This window comes from Branchiostoma lanceolatum, chromosome 10, assembly GCF_035083965.1.
Source record: "Branchiostoma lanceolatum isolate klBraLanc5 chromosome 10, klBraLanc5.hap2, whole genome shotgun sequence".
NCBI classification, from domain to species: Eukaryota; Metazoa; Chordata; class Leptocardii; order Amphioxiformes; family Branchiostomatidae; genus Branchiostoma; species Branchiostoma lanceolatum.
This window is the reverse complement of record NC_089731.1, coordinates 729,933-752,309: the sequence shown is the minus strand read 5'-3', so window position 1 is coordinate 752,309 and position 22,377 is coordinate 729,933. Positions and strand designations below refer to the sequence as shown.

The 22,377-nt window shown below is 43.2% G+C and overlaps 3 protein-coding genes and 2 long non-coding RNA genes across 6 annotated transcripts; 3 read left to right on the top strand and 2 right to left on the bottom strand.

The window, feature by feature from the left end:
• The first annotated feature begins 2 nt into the window (after nt 1–2).
• On the top strand, nt 3–1,092 carry LOC136443201 (uncharacterized). Of its 2 annotated transcripts, none has more exons than XR_010757093.1 (3): nt 3–88; nt 478–591; nt 1,036–1,092. It is a non-coding gene; the product is annotated as an uncharacterized lncRNA (long non-coding RNA). The 2 variants fall into 2 exon arrangements; XR_010757092.1 differs by lacking the exon at nt 1,036–1,092 and adding an exon at nt 821–854.
• A 3,159-nt stretch (nt 1,093–4,251) lies between these two features.
• Nucleotides 4,252–11,248, top strand: LOC136443785 (N-fatty-acyl-amino acid synthase/hydrolase PM20D1-like). Its single transcript, XM_066441149.1, has 7 exons — nt 4,252–4,378; nt 5,135–5,303; nt 6,134–6,278; nt 7,229–7,510; nt 8,133–8,696; nt 9,569–9,734; nt 10,668–11,248. The coding sequence occupies exons 1-7, from the start codon at nt 4,252–4,254 to the stop codon at nt 10,874–10,876; spliced, it is 1,662 nt and encodes a 553-aa protein (XP_066297246.1). The 3' UTR covers nt 10,877–11,248.
• A 2,686-nt stretch (nt 11,249–13,934) lies between these two features.
• LOC136443200 (uncharacterized) lies at nt 13,935–22,078 on the top strand. The gene is made up of 4 exons (XR_010757091.1): nt 13,935–14,021; nt 20,396–20,473; nt 20,761–20,808; nt 22,030–22,078. It is a non-coding gene; the product is annotated as an uncharacterized lncRNA (long non-coding RNA).
• On the bottom strand, nt 14,367–15,462 carry LOC136443194 (fibrinogen C domain-containing protein 1-A-like). Its single transcript, XM_066440335.1, has one exon. The coding sequence runs from the start codon at nt 15,445–15,447 to the stop codon at nt 14,713–14,715; it is 735 nt and encodes a 244-aa protein (XP_066296432.1). The 5' UTR covers nt 15,448–15,462; the 3' UTR covers nt 14,367–14,712.
• LOC136443191 (angiopoietin-related protein 1-like) lies at nt 18,863–20,364 on the bottom strand. Its single transcript, XM_066440331.1, has 2 exons — nt 19,922–20,364; nt 18,863–19,614 (listed from the first exon to the last, which is right to left on the bottom strand). Exons 1-2 carry the CDS (start codon nt 19,992–19,994, stop codon nt 18,863–18,865), a joined length of 825 nt encoding a protein of 274 aa, XP_066296428.1. The 5' UTR covers nt 19,995–20,364.
• Nucleotides 22,079–22,377: the final 299 nt, after the last annotated feature.

Below are 22,377 nucleotides of genomic sequence, written 5' to 3'. Positions count from 1 at the left end.
TAAAGACTACTTAAAGAACAATAAGAAGGGCCGGACTACTACACCTGTACCTGCACCGAGGGGTGGAGCGGCACGAACTGTGACGAGGGTAAGGAATCTTTAAGGTTAAGATATAGTTTTAGTAAAGTTTTAGTAAAAGAACCCAACCAAACTCACCTATTGAGAAGAGTAGGGGTGAAATATAAGGGGGGTTCTCAAGCTTCGTACCGAGGGTAAGGAATCTTTAAGGTTAGACATAAAGACCACTGTAAGAACAATAAGAAGGTCAGGGCTACTTTACCTGTACCTCTAAGGAGGGACGAATTACGACGAAGGTAAGGAATCTATAATTAAGATCTTAAGACCACTTTAAGAACAATAAGAAGGCCCGGGCTACTTCACCTGTATCTGTAACTGCGATGAGGGGCTGGAACATATTTATGACCGGGATATTTTAACAGCTGTTTTGATGCTGTTTTTCGTTTTCGTTCGTTTCAGAAATCGACGAGTGTGAGTCGAATCCATGTCAGAACGGCGGGACCTGCACGGACGAGTTCGCGCAGTACGCATGCGCGTGCACCGACATGTACGAAGGCGACAGCTGTGAAGTTGGTGAGTACAACGAGAAACTGATCAACCAGCTAGCTCAGTAAAGAGATCATCTTCCTTTGTCTGAGACTACATTACTTAAACCGCCTTTCCAACACTCATACCGTCTCTTGCATTGCGTATCTCAATAACTATATGTCTAACCTTCATCATCATAAACATCATGTTTCACCCTCTGCACATGCGTCTATTAGTAACCTTTGCTCTCTAACCTTTACCGTTGTCTCCGCAGAGATCCCGGGGGCCGGGAAGGACGGCGGGTCGGGTGACCTTTGCCCTCTAACCTTTACCGTTGTCTCCGCAGAGATCCCGGGGGCGGGGTAGGACGGCGGGTCGGGTGACCTTTGCTCTCTAACCTTTACCGTTGTCTCCGCAGAGATCCCAGGGCGGGGTAGGACGGCGGGTCGGGTGACCTTTGCTCTCTAACCTTTGCCGTTGTCTCCGCAGAGATCCCGGGGGCCGGGGAGGACGGTGGGTCGGGCGGCGGGGGCTCCCTGGGGGTGCTGATCGGGGGCGCGGTGGGCGGGGTGGTGGTTCTGGCCGGGCTGGGCTCCCTGGCGCACTACCTCATCAAGAAGAAGAAGGCCAAACCCACCGTGGTGAAACCCAAGTCCGACCCCGCTGATTATGAGTAATTTTACAACTCCTCATATCAGGGGTGCTTTAGGATGTATTTGACATAGCGATTTATAAAAAGAAATCTGTACGAATAGGTCTGTTCATGGATTAATCTGCACAAACCTGCCGTGGTGAAACCCAAGTCTGACCCGGCTGACTATGAGTGATTAAAAAACGTATGATAGTTTATTTGCAAGTTCATGCCCGAAGGCTAACTGCAAGTACAGTACTGTATATGTTAGAACCATGATAGACATACATGTTACAATGGACAAAAGACTAAACAAAAACTAGACAGGTTTGGTAGGATATCATGGGAAACTGTGGTAGGTCGTGGTGACATATCAAAACGATTCGATTCCTGTAAGGTGGTTAAATGAGCAAGTGGACATTAAATGTGTACATGTTTCCCGTCTACAGCAGGAGAGCTAGACTAGATATTCATTCAAATCGATAAAAATCCAAACAAATCTTATGAAATGTAAAAAAAAAATTACTCGAAATAGACGAGTCTAAAAATGACGATTATGTAAAAAAAACAGCAGCCTTTCTTATCCAAACCTTCTAACCGCCACTTAGGTCAAACGACATTGACTATTTTAAGGTTTGGATAAAAAGAGCCAGTTTTTTTTTTGCATGATCGTTCGACAGTTTTCGTAAAATTCGTCAGTTTAACAATACCAATGTGAATGTTTACATAGAATTCGTATAATTTCAATGTCAGTTCGTATGTTTTAAGAAGCACAATTCCTCCGAACGTGATAGTTCGTGTGAATGCGTGTACACCCCTGGGCTTTGTTCGACTATATCATATTTACTAGTTTGTAGGGGTGCAGTAGGGATGTCAATTTTGCTTTATTAGATCAATAAGTATCTTTAAATAATTCCATAGGGACAGGACCGATACTGAAAAATATTCTGAATCTTCTGATCATCCTGTCCGTTTATGTCCTGTCCATGGTAGTTGCGAAGAGTTGACCGCATGTGAATGCAAAGGAAGAGTACATCAGAATGTAAAACCAGCCTGAAGCAGGGATTCAGGTTATCTGAGACGTTGTTGCTATGGTATATAGAATATGTGAAAAGGAAAGAAAGGTGTGGCTCATTAGGTGGACAACGCTTTTTCCAGCGGCATCAAAGTATTCTATTCTATTGTTTTCGTTTCTTATCTATTCTGTTCTATTCTACTCTATTCCATCCGATCATAAATATACCCTATTCTATCCTGTTTTGTTTTGTTCTATTCTATTCTGCTCCAACTCTGTTTGGTTCTGTTCTATTTTGTTCTGGTCTAGTCTGTTCTGTTCTGTTACATTCTTTTCTGTTGTATTTTATTCCGTTGTATTGTATTGTATTATGGTCTAGTTACACTTCAGGTACCGGCTATGAATGCCACACGATGCTATAATGTTCGGTACTTTGTCGACAAACGGACTAACAATTAAACAGAATGTCTATCGTACAACTGAATGTTTACCGCAAGATACTGCAAGATATAATCTTAAACATTAAACGTCTTGAGGCACTTTATCATCTGTGATCCTTTATTTCTATAAGAAAGAAAGCTTAAGATAGTCTTGAGAGGACATAGAGAGTCAGCTACTATAATATCATTACAGCAAAGTACGGCTGTAATATGGGCTTAGCTGCAGGGAGGCGCCCTTGCTCAGTTGAGGCAAATTCGACATGAATTCCATTTCTCATAGAATTTAGGCGTTTTGCGATATAGAACGAGTCTCCAAGCAGACTTACGGGTTGCAAAGACCGTATTCAACTGCCAGAAGGAGTTTTTATTGCTATTGCTATAAGGTCTTTGCAACCCGTAGGTCTGCGTGTGCGCACGTGTATGTGTGTGTGTGTGTGTGCATGTGTGTCTGTGCGTGCGTGTGTGTGTGTGTGTGTGTGTGTGTGTGTGTGTGTGTGTGTGTGTGTGTGTGTGTGTGCTGATCGCACTTCCGTTAAAGGCATCGACATGGTGAGTTACTGTGTCGTTCCAATAACTGCATATCAGTCAGGACTCAGGACACTTGCCTCACATGCTGGTCAAATTATTATTTCTAAATACAGGAACATAGAAATTTCTACCAACAAAGATCTTCATTCATAAGCAAGCTGTGGTGTTAGTCGGGCTGAGATGTGACCTCCCATGTCAGATGTGGAAGTTCGAAGTTCAATAGTGCCTTTTCATTATAAGTTAACAAACCGGTTAGACTGCATTAGATACAGAAGTCAGCTCACGTGTGACCTCGCGTTAGTCAGGACCTGGTTATTATCACTCGTGCGTATAATGCAAGGAGGTGCCCGCAAAAGTAGGTATTCATCATAATGATATATCAATAGTTTTGACGCAGAACTAGATAGTTGAAGATTGTGTAAAGTGTTGAAGCCGGCTGGGAAGCCTCATGATTTAACGTAACTCGTAATCAGCTCTGAGAGTTTAAAGTAATTCTAAATCGGCTGTAAAAAATTTGCGTAATTCGTAATCACTACCTCCCATGCAGGCCCTCAATTAGGCATGGCACGACCACAACAGAAAGGTTGTATTCAGCACGAGTAGACAACAACTGCTGATCACATTCCCTCAGGCCTTGGAAAAAATGTCGTGTTTGCGGCTATTGTTTAAATTTGGGTGGGTAGGTAGGGATTCTCTTGTTTTAAAATCCTTTTTTTTTTTATAGATTTTAGACGAAGATATCCAACAAATAACGTTAACGATTTACAGTTTAACGATTTAAACATGAATGCATCAGGACATTGTATCGTATAGTAATGGTACCGACATTCATTGTACAAACAAAAGTGTACTGATAAACTAAACAAAGAAGTACAATATTTACTACACATTCTTATATCAACTGTTAAAAGCCGAACTACTGAAGGTCTGTTTTGACTTTCATCACTCAGATGTCTAATTGTATGTCCCTCGCCAGCGACCGACCCAAAAAAAGGCTTTTGCTAGCGTCAGTCAGGTAACCGAAAATACAACTCTTTTCCCCAGGCATCTATTTCACCAGGTATTTTACCTATAATTACCTCATCAACACAATGGCAGGTCGTAAACAGGTACGTCTGCCCCTTCCCACTACCCACTACTTCATTCCCCCAACTCCGATCCCGAGAAGAAGACAGCCGAATGCGAGTGTCCGACCTGACCAGGAACTCAGCATGTCACGTAAGTTTCTTCCGTGGAGTTTGTTTATTTGTTTTTTCCCATGGCCTGTAAACCGACTTGATCTGAGACTTCAGCGTTCAGCCACACACACATCCCTCGGCTTGTAACAATCTGGAACAAGTTCGACGCTTGTCTCCGTGGAATTGGTGCTGGAGCTGTTTCTCAGTCTGAAGTTCTCACTTTAAACATAAACTTGTTAAAGCCACATGCAGCCGTTTCAATTCCTACTACAGTCTTGATTTTCCGTGTACGTGTACCTCCTCTTGTGTGTGCAGCTCTTGCCTGGCCGTAAGGTTGTATTGCTATGATATTTGGACTATGAAAGCTTTTTGTAATATATGATGTATGTAGTGCGTGATGTGTGATATATGATGTATTCAATGTGTACATTTGTATGCTAAGTTAATCTATTGTAACAGCTGATGTTGATATAAACTATACTTACTTTACTTACTATCCTATTGAACCATCTGAAATTGTCTTCCCCTCATTAACATATCTATTCAGAGTTTTGGTATAAAACCTAGCTCTACCAGATCCTTCTTTAGTCACTGAAGAAAGATAGCGGATGCTATCTGAAACGTCTGACTGTTTCAAAATCTTATCCAGTTGCTTGAGTAATTATTGTTGGCGTATTGATGTAAACTATGTTTATGTGTATGAGAGGGCAACTTGTAAAGTTATTGTGATGAAACCAAATAAAGAAATATCGATATTATCATTGATGATCTTCGACCATTCCTATTGCGCACTCAGCCCTGGCCAAGATGCCTACTGCACTTCGGTTGTTACCGTGCCTGGGCGTCCCCTTAATGTGTGTAGTCGTGCTGGTGGCCGTCCGAACCGCAACGTTCCCGTCCTACCAGACGCGCCCGCCGCCTTGTAACGCTACAGACCAGGACTTCATCCCCGCCACCGCAGAAAGGTAACCATGTAACGATAGCCTCCACCAGGCCGTCCTACGGGGGTATGGATCTAGCCTCCACCAGGCCTTCCTACGGGGGTATGGATCTAGCCCCCACCAGGCCTTCCTACGGGGGTATGATCGTAGAATTCAGCAAAAAAAGGAATAATTAGCCAGTAGAGTCAGTCCATGGTGAAGATCACATGTCGCCCATTTCACGGAGCATGCAAGTGAAACCCTGGCAAATATTCTCCCAATAGCCGGCGTAGTTAGTCTGGGAGAGACTACCTTCCTACGGGGGTACGGATTGTAGAATTACATGAAAGCAAAAAAGGGGACTGATTTGCCAGTAGTGTCGGTCCACCGTAAAGTTGATATTTCCCCCGCGGAGCCTGAAAATGAAACCTTACGGTGACCAATCTTCCCTGTCAAACTTTGTATTTACCTATAGGCGTGGTTTCTCTGGTTGAGACTATTGTAACGAATCCTGTCTTCTCTTGGGTTACTCTTCTACCCCTTCGTAGGTTTCCATTGAGTAGCACTACCCAAGCACTTTCAGCCGATTTATTCTTAAGCTGGACAGACGCGTTCCTAGTCTTTCAGGTTGTCTCATGGGATCTGGGGTATTGATGTCGAGCCAAGCAGGGAATAGTTTTCAACTGTCCTTCTATGGAAACCAAGAGGCCGAGTGAACATAGAAGTTCAACTGTTTGACACTTTAGTTAGAGACACTGGGATTGAATATGAACACTTAGGACAAATGATGCTGGATAGGGCAATGTGGAGTGAAGTATTTACACAGGCCGACAGATAGATATCTTTATGCTGCTAACTAGTACCACATGTTACAGGCTGGACAGGCTCGGCCGCGCGATAACCTTCCGCACCGTCTCGTACGCACCGGGACGGGGGACGCCACAGGAGCTGCTCAAGCTCGCCGACTTCATCCGCGACAGTTTCCCCCTTCTCCACTCCTTCCCGCTGGTGACGAGAGAGGTGGGTTTTTTTTTAATATTTTTTATTTATTCATTTTCCATCCAACAACATAAACAACACAGTCAGTAGTTCAGTAACATAAATAAGTGTCATATACAAACTGACGTCAGTAATAACTTGTCATATAGAAACAGTGTCATATAAAAAAAAATTTCTGCGTCCAGTAACAAGTGTCATATACAAAAGAAAACTTTATCCATTCAATAACATTATTTCAATCAAAACATAGATAATAGTGTCATTTGAAAAACTGAAACACAACTGAAATAACTTATGGTAAACATAAGAGGTGGTTGTTTGTTGTTGTTTATATATTTGCACAACAAGTATTGATAAATATATTATCAATACGATATAAACAGTAGATAATAGGTGCAGGAAGAGGGAAAAACTTATATAGCGTATGCTAGGCCCTCATCCTCTATACTGATCAAAATTACTTCTAATCGATCAATAATATAGCAAAGTAATACATAAAATATGACAACAATGGATAAGGATAATCAAATAATCAATGGTGTAAATGGAGATGAAATAAGAACTGAACATATGCGTTGATGAAGGTTAGACATCCAGGTAGTAATCAATCAATCAATCATTCGCGTGCATCAGGAACTGATGCATAGCGGATACAGGCATGTGTGGCTAGGTCACGCCAAGTTTGTCTACTCTAGGTAGTAAGGTAGTAAGATACGCCAAAAATAGTTACTCAAGCAACTGGATATTTTGGGCGTAACTGAACATATAAGACATTTTGTATTTTATGTATTTTAAAGCTTTTGACGTTTTTTTTTAATCGGTAATATCAACGACGAATGATTTTCATTGTCCCATTAATTTAATATATACTTCTGGTATTGTGAGCGTCAGAGCAATTCAAGACCCAACCTCAGTGCACTGCTATCTGTAAAACTACATGAACTGAATAAAACCATTATCATTATCATTAGGTTGTTGGAAACTTCAGTCTACTGTACCGTGTCCAAGGTTCGGACCGTTCCCTGAACCCCGGTCTCCTCGCGGCCCATCTGGACGTCGTTCCCGTCACGGAGGAACCCGGCTGGGAAGCTGGGCCGTTCTCCGGGCAGCAGAAAGACCGGTTTGTGTACGGTAGGGGAACCATGGACACCAAACAGACCCTCATGGGGTCGCTGGAGGCGCTGGAGTTCCACCTGAAGCGGGGCCATCGACCGAGAAGGACTCTGTTCCTCGCCTTTGGGCATGACGAGGAGGTTAGTTGGATTCTTTACAACGTCCATCCAATGCACGAAATGGCCTCGGATCCTGACGTCTCCTGGCGTGATCCGGAACCTAAGATCCGGAAGAATCCGAACGGATCCGGGGCCGTATATTTCTCGGCAGGCAAATGGGCATCCAAAGATTGGGACTCAATCATGTACCACGTACACAACTTGGGCAAGTACGTATTTACACAACTCAAATATGTAAGTGGTACATGATTGAGTCCCAATATTTGGATGCCCATTAGCCTGCCGATCGAGAAATAGACGGCCCCGGATCTGTTCGGACTCTTCCGGATCTTAGGTTCCGGATCACGTCAGGATACGTCAGGATAAGTCAGGATCCAAGGCCATTTCGTGCCGTGTCAGCCAACATACAAAAACATTGCTGGACATAAAGCATTCAAACATAAGACATACAAACTACATAAAAGACATAACAGCTACTATTTGCACTCAACATCTAATCAAATTGACTAATTTCTATACAATCATAAGAAGCTTTTGCCGAAACTTATTAGCAGATTGAACGCCATAAGGTAACGTGTTCCATGTAAAAATGGACCTGTATCTGAAAGTATTTTTCATAGCATTATTCTTATTATTTCAATAGGTCTTAGGTCACTATGGGGCGCAGAAGATCGCGGAACTGTTGGAGAAGCGTGAAGTAAAGCTGGAGTTTGTTGTAGACGAGGGTTTTGCCGTAACCAAAGATTTTGTACCAGGGGTGGACAAGAAAGTTGCCCTGCTCAGCGTGACTGAGAAGGGTTACTTAACGGTGAGGCTCAGTGTTCGGATGAAGGGGGGACACGGGTCGATGCCTGAGAAAGAGTCGGCTATAGGCGTTCTGTCCCAGGCCGTTACTAACTTAGAAAGGAACCAGCAGCCGAACCTTTGGGGCTCGGGGCCCGAGCGGGACCTCGCCGAGCACCTCGCCACCGAGATGAGCCTCCCCCACCGCGTCATCGCGTCCAACCTGTGGCTCTTCGCCCCCGTCTTGCGGTGGGTTCTCACACGAGAGGCCGCCACGAACGCTCTGTGCCGAACCACCACAGCCGTCACGCGGTTTGACGCCGGTATTAAGGACAACGTCATCGCTCCCGAAGCGGTCGCTATCGTGAACCACCGAGTACACCCCAGACAGACGATTCAGGAGGTTCTAGATCACGACGCCAAGGTCTGTATCTGTATCTGTATAGCCGGTTTAACCGCAATTCATTATAATACACCAGCTTCTGTATCTGTATAGCTGGTATAACTGTCATTCGGCAAAACACTCCAGCTTCTGTATCTCTATAGCCGGTTTAACCGCAATTTGGCATAACACGCCAGCTTCTGTATCTGTATAGCTGGTATAACTGTCATTCGGCAAAACACTCCAGCTTCTGTATCTGTATAGCCGGTTTAACCGCAATTTGGCATAACACGCCAGCTTCTGTATCTGTATAGCTGGTATAACTGTCATTTGGCAAAACACTCCAGCTTCTTTCTCTGTATAGCTGGTATAACTGCCATTCGGCGTAGCACACCAGCTTTGCAGGCACGCGGCGCGGCAGCAGCTGGTTGTGTTACACCGAACGGCCTGTCACACCTAACCTTCGCACTTCTGACTGTAAACACTGACTTAAGTTATCTACTGAGGATGCTCCTACACTACTTGGTGGCAACGAGTTCCACCCTCCGACAGTTATAAGGAAAAATGAATTTTTGAAAACTTCAATTCTGCGTTGACAAGTCTGGTACTTGAAGGCATGGCTGTTTTTTTCTGGGCTGGTACTAGATACTTATTAGTCTGTACTTTCATCAGTTTATTTGACAATTTGTACACCATCCATAGTCTGGACATGTTGATGAAGGTTAGACATCCAGGTAATAAGATACGCCAGAAATACTTACTCAATCAACTGGACACAATTTTGAAACTGCAAACTACATAAAAGCTAAAACAAAAACTGTTTCAAACTAACATTGTGTCAAAATTGTATCCACTTGCTTGAGTAACCATTTTTGGTGTAGCATAGTCTGGACATTTTTCCTCTGTCTTTCAAGGTCATGAACGACCCCAGGGTGAAGATTGAGGTGTTGGAGTCTTTCGATCCCGCACCGGTATCTCCGAGCGGTCCGGAGTCTCCAGCGTACATGGCGGTACAGGAGACCATCCAGCAGATCTTCCCGGACTCACTCGTGGCGCCCGCTGTGCAGACGGGTTTCACCGGTACGTTAGCCGAAGCATACTTTTTTGGGTAATCTTATTTTCCGTAGTCATGCCCCTATTTCACTGGACCCGCGGCACGTTGGCTGTGTCCTAAGCTGAATTTGTGTTACCCTTGACTTTATAATGGGAATATCATGCAAAATGTACAAGTATGACTTAAAAGACATCGAAAGACATAAAGCTTAAAAATATTCGTTTTTTTGTCGATGACACTTGTTGAGTGCTTTGTCAGTTCGATCGGCCGCAGCGACGCCGCCAGCGTGCCGCGGGTCCAGTGAGAGGGGGCTTTAGGGCGCAGCGACGCCGCCAGCGTGCCGCGGGTCCAGTGAGAGGGGGCGTAACCTATAGCCTGGGCACCATCGTCCATTGTAACTGCTGGCTTATAATCTTTCCGTAGTTAGCATGCAAAAAGATTGAGTGTGCGGTTACTACGAATCAAGGTACACCTATTTGATTCATAACGTCACTGTTATTTACATTTGTTGACTCCGCGTACGGAGTGCATATTTTAGATGTTTGGGTATGCTTGTGTTGGTTTGTGGTAGTTATTATTTGAGTGACAGGAAGTGAATAAGAAGATGACCGCAGAGTGTAGATGCTGGAATGGCAGGAAGCACAGGTCAGAGTTGGTAGAACTGTTTATTAATCAGATATGACTGTCAGTGCCACGGAAAAAGCTACCGATTACAGGGAAGTATAGTTTTTGGTTTGTATATTTGTGTTTTCGTAGTCAGTGTGTTATTTTCCATGTGCTAGTGATGTTCACCGTGGAGTGATTATTGGGCACATGTAATGTCAATCAAAACCTCATTTGCATAATTAATGAATTGCGACCAGACAAAGCATACGAGAAACTTTTCATATTGGACGAAGTCATGAGATCTTCAAAGTGCTGTTGTGTATCAAAAACGTTTCTTTCATTTTGTGTATCAGATGCTCGTCGCTACTGGAAGCTCACGAGCGCCATCTACCGGTTCTCCCCGAACGTCATGGGCCCGGAAGATCACGCGAGACTTCACGGGGTGAACGAGAGGATCTCCATCCGGGACTACGAGAGGACGATGAACTTTTACTTCCACCTGATGCGGAACGTTGACAAACCTTTGGTGGTGAGGAGCCACGAACATGATGGGGACTTGTAGCTTTTTGAGCTACTTTGAAAACACAGAGACAGGAGAGGACCATGCTGCCTGGAGTAAGGGGAGTAAGGGGCCAGTAGCTAGGCAGGTTGTCTCTAGCAATAGCTGTCAGACAGAAAACCACAGAACGATATTTTTTATGTACTGTTGTCATGATCAACTCCTATATCCAGCTACATAGGTCATTTTTTTATATGCATCATTCCAAAAGCGATACCAAATTACCCATACATGACTATATTGTAATCGATATACTGTTATATGCTATTTTGTAGTTAGAATTGCAGGATAGATTAGCCTTGTAGTATTGTTGATTTAATGCCATACATTGTACCATGTGCGATTGTTGAGCAATAAAGTTCATTCTTTCATTTATTCATTCATTCACTAATCTCAAGGCAGATGTAGTATTCGGCTCATTGTTTAACGTGCATTTCTATTTTTCCGCGTTTTTATTTCATATTTTCCGCCTAGGATCACTAGATATACGCGCACAATTCCGCAAAAACACTGAACCTTACCTTACATCTGCTTAGAGGTCAATGAGACAAACGCCCCAGGGTAGACTAAAGGGTGCGTCCTGCCATTGCTTCAAACTGTACGCTGTAAGGTCAAACAGGCCACACAAGGTATCAAAACGACTGCCGTTTTCATGAAGAATCACAACACAAATTCTTGAGTGCGTACGAACAATATTAGCAATCAGTCAGCTGTAGAGGAACCTTAAGACGTCTCTGACCCTCAAGACATCGACCAGAATGCCTGTTAAGAAAGGATCCCAAGTTGGAGGTGAGAGCATTCTTATGGTGGGTGTGTAAAGCACATTCGTCGTATACGCGTACGATGTCTTGTGATCATACGAGACTATGGCAGAGTCTTTAGTCGACAGCTATCTACGATAACATGTTCGGTCACAAGGCAGCCGACTGCTGTAAGACATATCCCCGACTGCTGTACAACATATCCCCGACTGTCACAAGAACGCACTCAATTTTGGTGTCATTTGGCTTATGGTAGACACTGAGTATGGTTTGTTTTGAACTTGTCGACAAGACATCTATCCTACTATTGCATGTGTTTACTATAAATGTGCCACTGACAGATCTGCATGTAGCTTACCCCAACCCCACTACCAGCGATGTCAGTACAATTGTTCTCACCCGTATGGTGTGTGTTCTCTTAAAATCTGGGAAAGACGCAAAAATTGATTATTTTTCTAAAATCAATCAAACTACGATTTTTCTAGCAATTATCTGAGCAGTTATGGTGCAGTGAATTTTGTCTGTGAATTCAGAAGGGCGCCCGATGGCAACATTGACGAATGAGATTTATTTTTTTCAACAGCCACTAGGCGTAGTATAGACAACGATTGAATATTATTGTTTCGACACTGTGGACAACATCTCTAGACTATCCCTCGCTTGTGTTCATACAAACGATCAACATAAAGTTGATATGAATAATCTGGCTCACCCCCCTCCCACCATTATAACAAGGTCAGGCACAATTGTTCTCGCCCGTATGACGCGTGACCTCACCTAATACAGCCTATCACGTTTTGCCGAAAGCGATGAAAATAATTGACGTATTGTTTTCATCACATAGATTAACAAAATCATATTAAATTGTCTTACAAAAATTGGTAACAAATCTATCTTAAACCGTAGTGTAGTGACTTTGTCTGTATTATACTACTATATTTATCGTAAATCGGTAACAGAGAATCTCCCCCTAAAGATGATAAATGGAACGGTCTAAAGACCCCGTCTAACCACTTATGGTTCAATGAATGAAATGAGCCATATAATGATAGTTCTCTGATCTCAAGGTCCCCCGTACAACCACTCTCAACAAAAAGTAACTACACACTGCTGACTAATCTCCAAGCAGATGTAGACAGGCAAAATCGTCACGTTTCTCAACCTCCGGGTACTCCACGCATGGTGTCATTCTCAGGTTAGCCATCTGAACGATCTGCTTGGAGAATGCCTGCGACAATACTGTCATTTCAGTTAATCTTACTAGGTTTATGATACCGTGAACCATCACAAACTACAGCTAAATGTGCCTGTGTACGGATAGAGCGACCAGACAGTAATAATGCCGTAGTTATTGTGTCCATGACCTGTAAAGTTTATAACGCCTCGGGCGCAGATTAGCTACACCAGTTCTAACAGACTTACGTTCGTACAGTTTGTCAAACTGAAATCTCCAAGCAGATGTTAGAATCCAGCTCAGTAGTAATGCTTAAAAAGTTTAACGAATGTTTCTGCATTATTTAGTAGGTCTTTTAGTTGTGCAGCAAGGTCATAAAATACCAGCAAAGTAACAGCGACCGATTCATCAGCTAAAACATGTAGGATTGTAATTAGAGTTGTTCTTAGCAATATTTGGAAGTCTGATTGCAGAGGCCAAATTGTATGTTACAGACCTGCCATGTCCGCAAAATGCAACCCAGGTAAAACTGTGGACATACGTATCATAGCTATGATACTTGTACTTAATCATTTCACCTGAGTTTGATATTGTACTGAGAGGTCGATCTTTGAATCAGATCCCTGCATTCGGAGTAGTTAGTAACACTAGTAACGTGTCTTACTTGTTCTCCATGGCTTTCCAGGTACCCTCTGACAAAACTAGTCTTTGACCTTTTCCATTGTATCAGAACCCTGTATCTAAGCAGTTATGGGTCTAATCTTTGATTCCTGGTATCAGGCATGGTATCTTTTGGTCTGTTCCATGACGTCCCAGACCCTCTGACAAGACTTGCAGAAGAAGTTGACTTTTTCCTTTTTTTAAAATCAGTTCGTCAGAGCCTGATGTTGCCATCTATTTTTACGAAGAAATGCGGCTCGTACATCATAATCATATAAATCATAGATAACAATACAACACGGGAGAATCACATCACATTCTTGCTTCGAATTTACATGGTGTCATCCGCTTTAACATTACCTCAGATTCGATATAATTATCATCAGAGCCCTGTAAATGAGCAGTTATGTGTCTTAGTTATGTTTCCTGATAACATGCATGACATGCCTGATTTGCCCCATGACTTCAGGTCCTCTGACGCAACTAGCAGAAGAGAACAAACAGATGGAACGGGAGTTCGCCCGGATGAGCGCAGAGTACAAACAGAAAACAGGTAGATCCTCACAAACACGACATCTTTTGCACACATAGCAAATACAAAATAATTAAGTTCATGGGACTGAAAAACCGACCTCCGTGGTTTTCTTGAGCAACATATGTGAATAAGGCTAAGGGTTTTCAGGTTTTTTTAAGGATGAGCCAGTCTATTATTCCCTATTAGATAAGGAAGGTAGACAGACCCTTTCAAGTCATTCCTCCTTGAAGTTCTTCACTGATATTTTTTGTTACTTTGCTCCTACTTAAAGTAAATCAAACACGTGCTAATTGAACTATTTATTCAAGCAAGTTTCAAGCTTTTGTGTAAAGTTGAAAGGATAATCATCTTTATAGCTTTCAGTGAGAAATTGTGATCTTTCTAATGTTACCAGGTACAGCTGTACAATTCAGCACACTCTGTGCATCACATGCAATCATGAAGATAGTTCTCTACTCCCACTTGTAGTAGGGACCATTTACATGTTGGATATAATGAGCACAGTCAGATGAACGTATCGCAGCATAAACAACATCCATCTAAATATGCCAAATTACAGTTAAAGTACATATAGTTACTGTAGTCTGCACTACACATGTGTTCATTGTTGTACATATCTCTAAAGCACTTACTATAATAGTGACTGTTTCATTTGCATGATATGTATAATATACGATGAATTTAAATGAAACAAGGATCTGAACTTTAGTTACAGATTACGGACAAAGTTTCGAGGCCGTACCATCATCTTGGTGGCCTTCAGTGAGTAATAGTGGGTATTTTTCCAGTGATACCAGTCAACACCAAACCCTGTGTCATCCCCATTATAGTCCTCTGACTGGTAGTAGGGACCGTTCAGGTCAGAGTGAGCACAGGCGTTATACCACCAGCCACCTGAAAACCTCTGAGCACAGTGACTACCACCATGGTCCACATCCCTAGCACTGAATTTCATACCATTATGCCACCCCATCGAGTCTCCAGCATTCCCACTGTAGCCCCCAATGTTCAGTGTATAATCTGTACTCTCATCCCCAATGCTGAAGGTGTCATATTTAGCATAAGCAAGGTTACCTTCCCAATCTTCTAACTCCACATACAACTCATAGCTATTCTGGGATGTCAGGTTGTGTATTTTAGCCAGTCCAAGCCAGTGTTCCCCCTCGACCCTCCCAAACCCAATTTTGTAATCTGCCCAGTGCCGAACAAAGTTGAGTCTCCCGTCAACCCTCCTCTGTATGACGGTCCAGCCCCCACCATCTGTAGTCATGTCACAGTAGACGTCAAAGTGGTCGGTGGAAGACTCAGGTTTGATGGGGAAGACTCCGTCCTGCACTGAGTTGGTCCAGTAGAGTAGAGGGTAGAGGTTGGCGCAGTCTTGGAAGTGGGCAGCACCGGGGGGAGGATTGTTCCTCTCATCATTATCTGTAGATACATTATACATTCAACACAATCATTGTACAATAGTAGTTTTATCAATTGACAAGCAGTACCAAACCTGCAAATACAACACTTAATGTAGAATAGAGAGTAGAGATGCGCACAGTCTTCAAAGGAAGAGGCGGCCAAAGGGGCGGTTTCTGGCCTCAGCAGTTTCCTGGTTATCTGCATGGTTGGTGGGATCTTAAATGGCCAAAGTACAAGAAAGTCAAGCGAAGGAAATAACAACTTCGATAATGGAACGCAAACCTGCAACAAAAACATTTAATTCTACGGACTGAATTATCAGTTACTTCAGAATAGAATGTTTGTACAACAAAAATGACGCGCTGTGTTTTCATTACTTAATAACAAATACATGTTTTAAGTATGTTTTGCCTGAAGGCGCGCCTTTTCACAAAAGCAGTTGAGTTTGCGTATACTTGGTACTGTACTTCTGTCGGTAGATCAAAATTGAATTGAAAGCAGTCACGTACGAAATAAAGCTATTTGTAAGCCCAACTCTTTAATGTGTTTTCATAACGGATACATTTACTGTGCCCGAGTGACTGTCGGCTTACAACAATTTGGAAACAAGAAATAAAATTTGGTGACAAGAGAACTCCAAGACGAGATCTTAAGTTACTGTGTTGATCAAGAAATAGAGTTCGTACAGCAAACTCTTTTAGAATCAATCATGTCTTGTAAAGGGGACTTATTGTCACGAAAACATTTGTGTATTTCACTGCAAAAAAAATCAGGTGAGATTGGGCATTGTATCTAAAGCTACTCTCCAAGCAGAGGAGTGGGTCCGGCAGGTTTTTAACGTGTTTTTAGGCGTTTTCGTCGGGCTTTCTACTTTGTCATGTTTTTTTTGTCTCTATAACCCACACGTCAAAAACCTGCCGGACCCACTCCTCTGCTTGGAGAGTATCTAAGCCACACAAGCACAGAAACAGGCAATGAAATGACAATGTTCAGCTTACCCCGGTCCTCCTTTCCCTCGAGTTGAACTGCGGCTGCGAACGGCAGCAGGGCGACGATCAGCAGGGCTGCAGAGCAAACCGGATACATGGTGGCGGCAGGACGTGGAAGGTTCTGTTAGAACGGTCGTACCGCATGGCTTTATACCCACGCTGGCCCTCATGGTACCATATGGCCACTTGAGGATCCTCAGGAGAAATGTAAAGCTTCTTAAGTTTGCTCTTCCTTTGACATTTCCGATTTAGTCAAGTCACGTATAATTTTTGATTAGATTTCTTTGTGGTTGTGTACATTCAGCAGCCGTTCATTTTGGTCTCCTTGATGCCATACGGTCATTCAATGTTTCACAAGAGAAAAGCAAAGATTCTGAAGTTTGGTCTTCCTTTGACATTTCCAATTTAGCCATGGCACTGGGAATTGCTAATTAAATTTCTTCGTGGTTGTGTACATTCCGAAACCTTTCAACGTGGTCACCTTGCTACCATATAACAACTCATTTCTTCTTAAGAGAAAAGCAAAGATTATGAAGTCTGGCTTCCTTTGACGTTCCTGATTAACCAATGTTAGCGTAATGCAAATATTTTCATTACGCTCAAGAGCATCTGCTCCCGCACGCAGCCCAGCGTTTTACAGTTTTCAACAATGAGCTATCTAAAATGCTTTGGTCGAATCATAGCTGACCATTTCTGTACCAACCGTACTTCAACGGTGGCGATCAGCAAAGCGACCGACCGGGTAAATAGCGCAGGTAGGCCGCGTAGAAGGGTCTGTCAGTAGGGTTGAACCGTCTGGCTTTATCTGTAACCACGCTGGTCTTTTGGGTGCCATTTGGTCCCTCAAGGGTCCTCAATAGAAAAACAAACCTTCTTAAGTTTGTGCTTCCTTTACCACTTAGAACTGTTGACAACACGTATACGTAGCTATGTACATCCAGCAGTCATAAGTATTTTACGATACCATAGTAATCAGTATGTGACATTGTAGAAAGTTCTTAGCCTGGGTGCCATCCTATTTCTACCGGGGCTCCTACACTCGCTGGGGTAGCGAGTGTAGGAGCCCCGGTAGAAATAGGATGGAACCCAGGCTAGAAAGTTCTGTGGGGTATGGTTGAACCGTTCAGCCTAATAGTCATGCTACCCCTTTCGGTGCCAGTTGGTTCCTCAGGGTTCCTCAAGAGAAAAGCATTCGTTTGACTGTACCGATTTGGCCATGTGACTTGGCATTGTTGTTTGAATCTCTTCGTTGCTATGGGCATTCAGCAATCTTGAGTATACATGAAAACACAGTTAACTGTACGTGACCTTTTACATCGTTCTGTGTGGTATGGTTGAACCGTCCAGCTTCATAGCCATGCTGGCTTTTTCCATGCAATTTGGTCACTCAAAGTTCCTTAAAGGATAATAAACTTTTTAGAGTTCGATGTTCATTTGACATTCCCGATTTAGCCATGTCACTTTGAAGTTTTCATCAAATTTCTTTGTGGTTGTGTACATTCAGCAGCCTTTCATTGTGGCCTCCTTGATGCCATACGGTCATTCAATGTTCCTCAAGAGAAAAGCAAAGATTCTGAAGTTTGGCCATCCTTTGATATTTCCAATTCAGCCATGCCTTTTGGAATTGTTGATTGAATTTTTCGAGTGGCTATGGAAATTCTGCAGCTTTTTATGTTTACCTCTCATTTCTCTCCTACTTTAATCCTTTCTTTCCTTGCTGTCTTTCTCCTTCCTTCCTCCCTTCTCACTTGTATCATTTGCAAAAGGAAAGTGTTGACTCCGGCTAATGTAGATATAGATCACTGTTGGTGTAGATGACGCACAACAAATCATACCTAAAAACACATGAACCACCAATCCACCTGATAAGGTGACAAAGAAAACAGATCTGTGATGCCAATCTGAATATGCATCGAGCATGAAGTTTCTTTAGTTGTCTTAGATTTGTCGTTACTATTTTTAAGCTTGTATCTAATAACGTTGCTAGTTGCTACTCTAATGAGAAGACAAACTACTAGAGCAGTTGCCTACGCAATGGAATTGTGCACTTTTTAAAAATAATCAACTCCGAGGCAACATGGGGCTCATAACTTTATTGACTATTTCATAGCAAGCATCCCGTTCTCACACAATAACACGTTGGTTGGTCAAGTACAGCACGCGCAGTAGGCTAGGCTTACACATGTATGTGCTATATTTAGTCGACATCAATATACACTTGAGGTTACTATTCTTGCACAATACAGTCTACAATTTTCGCGCCCTTAGCATAGCACACAAAAGAGTGCTTAACAGATCTCCGTGCTTTGCTTGAGCAATAGTCAACTAGGAAAAAATCTGTGGTCTATTAAGTTAAGTACGGGAACAAATCTGTCCCATTTATTGGCCAAACCCACCTCCGCCTATTGTTGTTTACAGCTAATTTTGATTCTTTTACGAAAATACGCGGGGTTTGCGCGGGGGCTAGTGGTTAGGTCGAGCCCTACGCCTGAAATCGGCTGGCCTCACCATCATTTTGGTGGCTTTGAGGGAGTAATAATTATCCCTACCTTTCCAGAACATCCAGAACACGCCTAAGCCTGTTTCTCGGCGGTAGTGTTCTGGCCTAAAGTAAGGACCATTGAGGCCCGACCAGCTACAGGAATCATACCACCAAGCATTGGAGTAAGCTTGGGCACAGTGGACATCTGGATCCATGTCATTATCCCTGTCCTTGGTGCTGAACTGCATCCCATTCAGATTTTCACGCTCTACCATACAGTCGCTAGCATCTCCACTGTACCCCCCAATGGTCAGCCTGTAGTTGCTAGAAGCATCTTCCACCCCAAACGTGCTGTACTTTGCGTAAGCCGAGTTACCTTCCCAATCCTGTATCTCTACATACAGCTCATAAGGAGCCTGACTCACTAACTTGTGGATCTTCTCCAGACCAAGCCAATACTCCCCATCTACATCCCCGAACCCATCCTCGTAGTCGGCCCAGGATCTATCAAAGTTCAGAGAGCCGTTGAACCTCCTCTGTATGACGGTCCAGCCGCCCTCAGCGGTGGTCATGTCACAGTAGGCCGGGAAGGGTGCGGCGCTGGTCTCGGGCTTGATATCGTACACGCCGTCCTCCAGGGCGACCTCCTGCAATGCGCTGATCCAGTACAGCACACCGTAGATCTCGGCGCAGTCGTCGTAGGTCGGGGTGGTAACACGATCTGGGGCGGGCGCTGTGAAAAAGAAGAACACCCATCTTATCTAAAATAGCTATACACTCTCTGAAAAAAGTTTCAAGGGCAAGGTTCATGATAAATTCGTGGATGATTTTGTTAGCACAATTCTATATGCTATTTCATGACCAGAGCGGCATCTTTCGGTTACAAGCATGCCCTGTAAAACGCCACAAGTGGTCACAAAGTCCTTTTTGTGTACGTGTGATTTCATTTTGTTTGAACCCTGCTCAATTGACAGATTAAGCATTGCAATTACCACCAGAGATGTGCATAGAAATATGCAGTGATGATAAGTTCAACTTACCCTGGACATCATCTGGAGCTGCGAACGGCAGCGCTGTGGCGATCGCGAAGGCGACGAGGCAAACCAGATACATGGCGGCGGTTGGACGTAGAATGTTCTGTGCTGTACGGTTGACCCGTTTGGCTTTATAGCCATACTGGTGTTCTTGGTGCCATGTGGTCACTCAAGGCTCCTCAAGAGAAAAGCAAACCGTCTAGAGTTCGTCCTTTATTTCACTTTCCCTATTTATCCAGGTCACTCGGAACTGTTATTCGAAGTTTGTCGTGGCTGTGTACATTCTGAAGCCTTTTATGACCATCCATGGTAATATTGTAAACATTGCGTTGCATGACTTATGAAATGATGAGGGTGATGGAACTATTTTCATTACGTCCAGGAGCGACTTTTCCGGCAAGGGTAATGTACAAACAGTTTATAACACCAGCCATCCAAACGTTTGGGTTTATCGACTCAACGTGAAAAAATGTTTTCCAGATGCTGACCCTGTGAATGAATGGATCGTTCCAGAGAAATGCAGCCCGACGTTCACCAGCAAAGATGGCGCAGAAAATGGTGAGCGATTTTCATACTGATGCTTCCAACGTCAAAGTACACGATTGTGTTCAGCATCAATGTGCTTTCATGGACCATTTGAGCTTTTCATGAACAAACAAAAGTCCAACCAAAAAACAAACAGAAGTTACAAATGCCGTAATTATTAACTAGATAATATTAGTCCGAAGAGATTCACAAGGTATTGCTGAAAATGTACACTGCACATAACATAAGAAAAAAAACTATGTTACAGAGTCAATGTTTTTTACAGACACACTTTGAATTTACGATGATTATTTCTACAGGCGATGCTGAATGGGTGGTCCCAAAGGAGCCCCTCCTGCGCAATGAAGGTAAGAACAGTCACAGGTAGTACTCATGCATAGGTCACATAAGCCGGGATGTTTGCGTAAACGAAAATTGAACAATTCATGCCAAGAATGGTGCTCATAAGTAATTTTGTTTCGTGTTTTGTTGAATTTTGTATCATACTTTTCGTTACCGCTAACTACTCGGCCGGGCCCCGGGTCGGGAAATCTCGGATCTTAGCATTAGTAGTCTGCATTAAGGTCCCCTTACCACCCCACATCACGGGTTCACAGGGGCTTACATCGCTGGCTGACGGATGTTGACAAGTCAATCGTCTAGAAAGTGACCTTCTGACCCCACGGAGGTGTGTTTTGCCAAAAGGCGTAGCCCATTCCTCTGTAAGCTTTGTTTTGCGAGGCTCTGACAAAACCGACGGTCGACAAGTTAAGGTTCTACAACAACCTTTTTTTCCGTTACAAGACAGCTGGATCATGTGGATGTTGTAAGGCGCACCCACGAATGTCACAAGACTGCCCTCAATTTACTGTCGTAAGCCTGTCGTGCAACAAACATGAAATGACCCGTACTTCTAAACTTGTTTTACCGCTCACGGTGTTACTGGTGCACACATGTTCATGTGCTGTGTAATGGTAGGGCACAACTCAACACACCTTAAGGGCACACCTTCGGATATTTACACCTTTCGACAACACTTGCGCGGTGGTTCTCTGCTTCTGAACTCCCGACAGAGGTAGGTAAACAAAAGCTAGAGACTCTTCAGTGGTTTGTTTTCATATCAGAGAGTTACGCGTGTCGGGTTGGGCACATGGATATCTGTCCTCGGTGTTTGAAAAGACTGATGTTCACAGTTCGTTTTTTTTTCAGTTCAACAACTGTTGAATGGGTGCCCATGCTTAACGAGGCTTGACATGTCTATCTGTATCGGGAACCTTGATTCAAACGATTCTTTCGTCTTATAGACATGGACTATTTGTGTAATATGTTACAACGTGGGTCTCTTCATTTTCCACTGCCTTCAAAAAAGAAGTCAAACCCAACTATAGTCAACCTTTTCTAACATAGAACTTTCACAGTAGAATAGATAACTACGTCGATTCCCATGTATTTCAATGTACTTGTTTGTCTGCAATTAGCCTTCGGGCATGAACTTGCAATAAAGTTATTATATTATTATGTTACAAGTTATTGATAGATATAGATTGATTGATATGCATTACATGTTTGTGTCGTCTCCCGTGTTGCAGACCTGTCCGTCATGACACCCCAGGGCGGCAACAAAAACTTTCTCAAACCGGGCAAGTAAAACACTTATTTCATATTTCTGCTTCTGATAGATTTGTAATGGTGGGTCGTTGAAAGTTGCATGAACAGTCATTACTGATTTCGTCAAAAATTCCTGATTATTGAACAGTAGGATTACTTGGCCACTGCAGTTATAAGTCCAGATCAGATATGGAATATGGAGAGAGAGCAAGCTAAAATAATGAATGAATGAATGAATGAATGAATGAAAGACCTTCATTGTACAGTTATGCTTAAACAAGCTAAGTACAGGTCATGGTAATAAGCAGAGAAATACATACAGTGGTGGC

What these genes read in the sequence shown, in the direction of transcription:
- LOC136443194 (XM_066440335.1), bottom strand. Translation starts at nt 15,447, where the DNA reads ATGTATAATGTATCTACAGATAATGATGAGAGGAACAATCCTCCCCCC.
- LOC136443785 (XM_066441149.1), top strand. Translation starts at nt 4,252, where the DNA reads ATGGCAGGTCGTAAACAGGTACGTCTGCCCCTTCCCACTACCCACTAC. An exon ending in TTCTAGATCACGACGCCAAG is followed by an intron (nt 8,697 to 9,568) that starts GTCTGTATCTGT and finishes CTGTCTTTCAAG; the next exon opens with GTCATGAACGACCCCAGGGT. An exon ending in TGTGCAGACGGGTTTCACCG is followed by an intron (nt 9,735 to 10,667) that starts GTACGTTAGCCG and finishes TTTGTGTATCAG; the next exon opens with ATGCTCGTCGCTACTGGAAG.
- LOC136443191 (XM_066440331.1), bottom strand. Translation starts at nt 19,994, where the DNA reads ATGTATCTGGTTTGCCTCGTCGCCTTCGCGATCGCCACAGCGCTGCCG. An exon ending in AGCTCCAGATGATGTCCAGG is followed by an intron (nt 19,615 to 19,921) that starts GTAAGTTGAACT and finishes TCTTTTTCACAG; the next exon opens with CGCCCGCCCCAGATCGTGTT.